The following is a 7,253-nucleotide window of genomic DNA, read 5'->3' on the forward strand; positions in this document are numbered from 1 at the left end:
TTTGACTCCATCAATAGGCGGCAATGTAGTGTCGTATAAGCCTATGGTATTCTCGCAGCGGTGGTTCGTGACGTCATATAGGAGCGACGGAGACGTTAAGTGTACGACAGCGGCCTGTGCTGTTGTTTTACAGAAACAATTTTTGTTTGCCGGTGTAGGTCTATAGTCCTTCACCATCATGAAACTAGTCAGGTATGTGGTGAAAAGCAGCCTTACCTTGTTTTGTAATGTGGTCAGCGATTGTAAAAAATTAGTTTCTCCGGACGGATGGTTGTAGATATTACCGGGGAAAATGCTAGTGACGGGGAAAGCTAAATGAATGGAGGCGGGTATGTGCTTCTGTAGTCCTGTGAGTCGATATTCAAATGTGTTATTTGGTCGTGATATATGAGCTAATGTTGTAGGAGTTATAACATTGTTCTATTGTTTTGTTAGCTTGTTTTCGTGTTTGTAATCTGGACGCCTCGGTTTACGGCGATTGCTTTTGTTTTGGTAGTTGCCGCCAATGCTAGTAGCTAGCACTGGCTAATTAATGATCATGTTTTTCTCATGTATTTGAGGTATTTGGACTTATAATTTCATGTTCATTGTACTGTATGTGAACAATACTGCTTTGAAGTCTAATGTGGTTCGTATATATTCCAGATTTTTGATGAAGCTCAGCCATGAAACGGCTACAATAGAACTAAAGAATGGCACTCAGGTCCACGGTACCATCACAGGTAAGAGTCACCGAGAGGGCTGATAAAGTTTTATCAATTACCTCTTTTTCGGTAGACAGTGATCGTTTTTTTTTTTTATCTTTATTCGCCTAAGAACAAGCATGAATTTCGGTTTAAGTGCCCATAAATGTTAGTAAATGTTTGTGTATATATACATGTGTGTGTATATATATATATATATATATCTACATTCGCTTTTCTTAACCATAATGTCTTGTTTTTGTGTATACTTTGCTTTGTTTGACAGCAAAGTGTTGGACTTATTTTTAACAGTTTGCAGTAACTCATTCAGTATATGGTCCCAGAGTTTTATTTGTTAGTCTTTCAAATAAGCCCTTTGAGCCATCACTAGCCACAGGTTTAATGACTATAATATATTATAATATAAATTTTTTCACATTTGTTGTTTTTCTCAATAATTTATACCTGGTCCCACAAATTCTTTTACTTATTTACATGATTTCTTGTGATTTTAGGTGTGGATGTCAGTATGAACACTCACCTGAAGGCGGTGAAAATGACTCTGAAAAACAGAGAGCCCACTCAGCTGGAGTCACTTAGCATCCGTGGAAACAACATTCGCTACTTCATCCTGCCCGACAGTCTCCCACTTGACACTCTGCTGGTCGACATTGAGCCTAAGATCAAGTCCAAGAAGAGGGAAGCAGGTGAGTGGACTCAATTTAGCATGCATATTTGTGATCATCAGAACAGAAAGTTCATAAAAATGTATTTTATGAACTTGTGGATGGACTGGAGTGGATATCAAACCTAATATTTTTAGACAAATTTGTTTTGTTTTGTTTTCTGGAGAAATGCTGCTTTGTCTAAATGCAAGTGATGTCAAATTTAGGTGATGGTAGTCATTGAAAAATAATAGATTTGAAACATCCATAAATATTTTGTCACTGGTGAATTAATGAAAATTAGTCAATAGCCAGGTGAGTGACAATTGTTACTGATGCTGACGTTTCTCATCTCAGTGGCTGGACGAGGACGAGGCAGGGGTCGAGGACGTGGCAGAGGAAGGGGGCGAGGCAGAGGTGGAGCAAGAAGATGAAGCCTAGGCCTTCTGTTTTGTGTTATTGACTCGGTGAACTGTTTTTTTCAATCTCTTGGATTTTGTTTTCCTACTGTTTTCATTTGATGGCCAAATAAAGTGTCTTTGAAAATAATTGGCTTTGTATTGTGACTGCTACATAACATGCTGAAGCTGAATTATCTTGGTGCATTTTGCTTGTTTTTCATACACATAAGAACTGTCATATATTTTTACATTCGCTTTTTATCTATCGAAAGATAATTTATCCATGTTCCACTAGGCTCCGCCAAGTTCCCGCCAAACGTTTGTATGTACGTCACGCCTTCTTTTGGCTTAAAAGCGCACCATCAGCTGCACTCAACAATTATTGAACGTTAATGTTTAGACATAATAAAAATATAATAAATAACTCGGTAGGAATTGAGTACCGTTTAGGTAACAACCGGAACTACTTCTTCCACTGATTCATTTCTATGTATGCTTCATGTAGGAACCGGAAGACAATCCTGTCCAATGAGTGGTTGACGATTAGTGACCATTGACCTACAATTGGTCTAAACGACCGGATATGGGCGGAACTTCTGTCTGGATATCCTAAACCTGTTCAAATGATTGACGGACTTAGACTTGTTTACCTGACATCCGCAACAGCACTGAACGAGTCCTGAAAGGAGGAAGAACAATGTCCACAACCGACGTCTTCATGTATTTCGCGTTTGGGAGCAACTTGTTAAAGGAGAGACTGCAGCTGGCAAACTCGTCGGCGGTTTATTACTGTAACGGTCGGCTGAAGGTACTGTATTTTTACGGGTCTATATGTAGGTAAAAACGTTACATTAAGGGGCATTTAAAGACTGTTCTCAGTTCAGTTCATTTTGTTTAATTAACGCCTTCAATTCACCTGGTCGCAAAACTAGTTGTTAATACCGACAGTCATTGACTCAAACAATTCAGTAGGGGATGTTGACAATTCTTTTAGTTTCAACAAAGAAAACATATTTTAGTTATTTATGCCGCCACTTTGCAAAACATTTTGGGGTTTCAACATGGAATATTTACTATATACGTTAGGTATACATTAATGAGGGGAACGCTGTAGTGATGGCAAAACTACTTTTATTTCTCCTAATTTTATTTCTATCACAAGTGTTTCATCCTTTTGGATGCTGCCATGTTGTAGCAACATGTTTTCACAGTGTGTTTTGTTTTTTCAAAATATGTTTTGTATGTTTTTGTTACCATATGTTTCCAAATGTTTTTACATTTGTGACGGGAATGGGAAGGTGAGAGGTTAGATTGATCCAAATAGTCTACAAAGTTAGGCATTTTGCCATTTTGTTTTTTGTGACTGGTTTTACATAGTGGCAGTTTCAAATGAGGTTTTGCAAAAGAGAACTGTGTAGAGTGAGGCCCCGAGATACGAGTCTAATCCGTTCCACAGCACTAGTATGTCCATCAACTCGTATTTTTATTGTATTTTCCCCTATTACAAATAACTAAAATCAATTAATTCGTTCCAGCCCCCCAGAAATATACTATTAATTAAATTAAATTCACCCCCCCATGTAAACATCAAAAACATAGTAAAAACAAATATATTGATAATATAAAATAATAATTAAGAAAACATTTGATATTATTCTTATAAAAATGGGTAAAATAACCCAGCGAGGGACAGTGAGTACGACAGTGCCGGGAGTGAGGACTCGATTGAGATGATACTCGACAGTGCCTGGAGTGAGGACTCGATTGAGATGATACTGTATGATGATACTGTCAACTGCTGCCCCCTTCTGTTGAGAAATGTTGTTGTCAAAGTCCTAAAGATAATTTACATTTACACAAAGTTTTTTAAAAAAAGATTCTATCTTGAAAATGGCACTTTAAAATAAAACTCGTGTTTTCACACACGTGCACAAGTGCAGCCTAAACTAACATAACCAGGCCCTGAAACACTGTGTAAAAGTTAGCCAAAAAGATACTGCAGGAATTTATTATGTTAGATAAATGAAACAGGCAGTAACACCAGTTCCTGAAGTCACCTGTTTGGATCATTGGTCTTTCAGGAAGGAGCTTAGTAGTACAATGACCTGCAGACCCAAGTAAAAATACAAATGTGTTTGTGCAGGACTACAAACTCTGCTTTGGCCTGTGGGATGAAAACATTGACAACGCTTGGCATGGTGGAGTGGCCAGCATTGAGGCATGCCCAGGGGCAGAGGTGTGGGGTGTGATCTGGGCTTTGAGCAAAGAAAGCATTTCAACTCTGGACAAGTGAGAGACACACACACCTCCAAATACACAGCTGGTGTGACATTTGTCCTAATGCTACCCTTTCTTTCTTCAGTCAGGAAGGTGTGAATTTAGGGATGTACTCACCACTGGAAGTGTCAGTGGACACTGATGAAGGAGCCGTCCTCTGCAGGACATATCAAATGAACAACTTCCACGCCTGTCTTCCCTCCCCTCAGTACAAACAGGTACAAACAAACACAAATCTCCATATTCCATTGCTTGAGGTATGTTCCACTGTTCACGTCATCTATTTCTCTGTGCTCTGAATTAGGTGGTGTGTCTGGGGGCCCAGCAGAACAACATCCCAGTAGAATACAGGAATAGGCTGGAGATGGTTGAGACCAACAGCTACAGCGGCCCCTCAGTCCTGGATCAACTCAGGACTCAGTGTAAAAGTTTATTTTTAGACTTGAAAATCAAGTAGCTGTTCCATCAAGTAGAAATGTTTAATTGTAGTGAAGCTTAAGAACAACTCTGTTGTTTTCACGGCGATCAACCATCACAATCATATTTGTGGCACTCACTGCCGTCAGAGGAATTAGTTCTGACTTCATCAGTGACTTTTATTAGCTTGATATAACTTTAATTTTAGCTGTAGGGTTGTTGACTGCGGGCTTTTTGAATCACACGTTACTTTATTTATTGGTATGGTAAATTAAACAGTGGGTTAGACAAACACTTCTTTGAAAACAGTTTATTACATTTTAACTATCTCTGCTTCTTCTGATTGAGAAGAGATGACCCCACATGGTCAACAGAACACTTAACCGAAACCAAGCAACCAGCATTTTCTGAAAAAAAAAAGAAACATTTTATTTTTTCTATAACACAGGGGTCCCTTTGACAGAAAAAAAAAAGTTTGCCTTAGCCAATGTTTTTTGTTCATTAACCGTTTAAGAAAAGAATATAAAAATATGGTGCAACAAACATGGTGACAGGACGTAAGACAATATTATGGTTGATGTAATTTGGCTGAAGGTTCAAAGCTGCTTCAGTTAAGTCAACTAGTCCAAACCACACTGCATGACAGATGGTTGATAGTATGCATTTCAGTTACAGTTTTTTCAATGTTATGTTGTGAGGTCAAGCAGCTCAACCAGCTGCTTGACCTCACAACAACACATTGATAAGACTGTATTCCTCCTCAGATAACTAAGTCTAAAGTCTTCTCCAACAGTAGAGAAGGGAAAGAAGTTCAAACTTACTGACAGCAACTCTAAATCCATGGCACAAAATAATTTAATATTTGGAAAAAATAAGGTTCAAGCCAAAAGAGTAACAGTAACCAAGTGCTCATTGGTCCACAGAACCCAGCATGACCAAACGGTGTATCAAGAACTGTTTCAAAACTGCAGGATTTACCTTTCACTAACTGTTTAAATGGGAACTAGTGAGGGAGTGAAAACTCCATTTTGTCTTTGTTGTAAACCACACTAATCTGTATGGAACAAAAATAACAATAATAATAATAATAATAGAAAATTGGCTTAAATAAAGGTGCAAGAAAAAACTGGGAGAGACCAGGCACAAATCAGTGCTTATATTGAAGTCAGTAAGTTGAACAATGTCATGTGACCAACTAAATGGTAATGCAGCTTAGCAGTCTGCACCACATCTGTATCTGCAGTACGTTTGTTTATCACAGGTTTAATATCAGACAGTACATCGTCATGGATGGAAAAATGATACTGAAGTCAACTGAAGCACTATCTATAAACAGTACACGGAGGAGCTGCCCTCTGGTACTGTATTTGGAAATACTCTGTATGCACAGCAAAACTGACACCGACCGTGAACGCAGTGGCATCATCGAGTGTTTTTAAACCAAGTTATCGGAATCTGAAATACTTGGTCTTTCAAACTCAGTTTGCTTCGTGCCGTCCGTAGCAACCAGATCAGTACCTTTTTCATTTTAACTTTGATCCATAGCTTCGGGTTCCTCCTCGGAGTTTTCTGCCTGTACTGTAGAACTTGCAGGCTGCCGCTTCATCTGTTCTTCTGGCTGCTGCTCCAGGGGTTCCACAGGCTGCTGTTCTGGGATGAAGAGGTTGTGTTTGACTTTGCTCAACTCCTTCATGTTGAAGCCGAGGAAAATAACAGACGTTTTCCTCTTGAGACTTTTCATGCACTTGCTGCGCTTGTTGCTGAAGTGCGCCGCCAACTCCTGCTTTGTGATAAAGAGCCTCTTGCACAGTTCCTCCGACTCGGCCCTGCTCGCGTATGGGTTGCAGTTGAAGTATTTGCCGATAAAGTTTCTGCGCTCCTCCATGTCACACCGATCGACAGAAGTGGGCTCCATGACCAGCTTCACTCTGGGGTCAACTACAACTTCAGGCTCCGGTGTGGGCACCACCTTTTCATGTCTTTTTCGCTGCGCTGCCTTCTCTTCTCGCTCTCGTTTGTTGTCTTCAATGACCTTTTTCAACGCAGCCTCCAGCCTCTTCTTGGACTGCAGCTCTGCTTCCGATACTGGAGCTTTGGTCATAGGGAGGATGGGACGACCCTGAACTGCAGTCTGCTTCATGGTCACACCCTGTGGGACTTGAAGGAAGTAGACCCCCGGTTGCTGAAGGACCTGCTGAGCTGTTTTCACAGGCGGCTGAGGCTGTGGTTGTAGTTGTGGGGGTGCAGGAGCAGTTGGTTTGGGTGGTGGCTGCGATGGCTTTGGTGAACAGCGACATCGCTGAATGTGGAGCATCACAGCCTGCTGAGTGACCTTTCCGGTGTAGACCCCGTTGCAGTATATGCACTTGAAAGCCTCTGTCTTTAGTATGGCATGAATGGTCGGTGCTACAAAGTGTTTCTGTTTCAGATGCTGCAGGTGTTTGGCATCGTTCTGGAACTTTTCATCGCAGAAGGAACAGAAGGCATGGTTGACTTTAGCTGGTGCTGGACAGATGTCTGGCGGGCTGCTTGGCCGCAGTTTAATGTAAATCAGGTCCAGGGAACTAGTGACCAGGGCAACGTTAACTTCAGTGTCTCCGAGAACCTCTTTCGGTGCGGTGGTGTGGACGTCAAAGTGAGGAAACAAAATCCCACCAGGACGTTTTGTGTAGATCCTGAACTTCTGCCGAAGGAAATCGCTGAACGTCTTGCTTGTGGGATCGTGTTGCTTTATGTGCTCAACCAACTGTTTGATTGAAAAGAACATGGTGGAGCAGTGCAAGCAGCTCAGGCCATGCAACAAGTGTTGG

General features: G+C 40.8%; 3 protein-coding genes across 3 annotated transcripts in view; 2 read left to right on the forward strand and 1 right to left on the reverse strand.

Annotated features, from left to right (window-relative positions):
* The first annotated feature begins 40 nt into the window (after window positions 1–40).
* On the forward strand, window positions 41–1,897 carry snrpd1 (small nuclear ribonucleoprotein D1 polypeptide). The gene is made up of 4 exons (XM_008331747.3): window positions 41–192; window positions 646–722; window positions 1,199–1,390; window positions 1,706–1,897. The coding sequence occupies exons 1-4, from the start codon at window positions 179–181 to the stop codon at window positions 1,780–1,782; spliced, it is 360 nt and encodes a 119-aa protein (XP_008329969.1). The 5' UTR covers window positions 41–178; the 3' UTR covers window positions 1,783–1,897.
* Window positions 1,898–2,333: 436 nt separating this feature from the next.
* ggcta (gamma-glutamylcyclotransferase a) lies at window positions 2,334–4,737 on the forward strand. The gene is made up of 4 exons (XM_008331748.3): window positions 2,334–2,557; window positions 3,893–4,038; window positions 4,112–4,244; window positions 4,331–4,737. The coding sequence occupies exons 1-4, from the start codon at window positions 2,447–2,449 to the stop codon at window positions 4,481–4,483; spliced, it is 543 nt and encodes a 180-aa protein (XP_008329970.1). The 5' UTR covers window positions 2,334–2,446; the 3' UTR covers window positions 4,484–4,737.
* Window position 4,738: 1 nt separating this feature from the next.
* The window catches only part of adnp2b (ADNP homeobox 2b), a 6,456-nt gene continuing 3,941 nt past the window's right edge, over window positions 4,739–7,253 (reverse strand). Inside the window, exon 5 of the mRNA XM_025065356.1 lies at window positions 4,739–7,253. This exon is cut by the window's right edge and continues 38 nt beyond it. Within this exon, the coding sequence (XP_024921124.1) occupies window positions 5,972–7,253 (1,282 nt within the window). The 3' untranslated portion in view covers window positions 4,739–5,971.

The sequence above is a fragment of the Cynoglossus semilaevis genome, chromosome 18, assembly GCF_000523025.1.
Source record: "Cynoglossus semilaevis isolate Cse_v1.0 chromosome 18, Cse_v1.0, whole genome shotgun sequence".
Lineage (NCBI taxonomy): Eukaryota > Metazoa > Chordata > Actinopteri > Pleuronectiformes > Cynoglossidae > Cynoglossus > Cynoglossus semilaevis.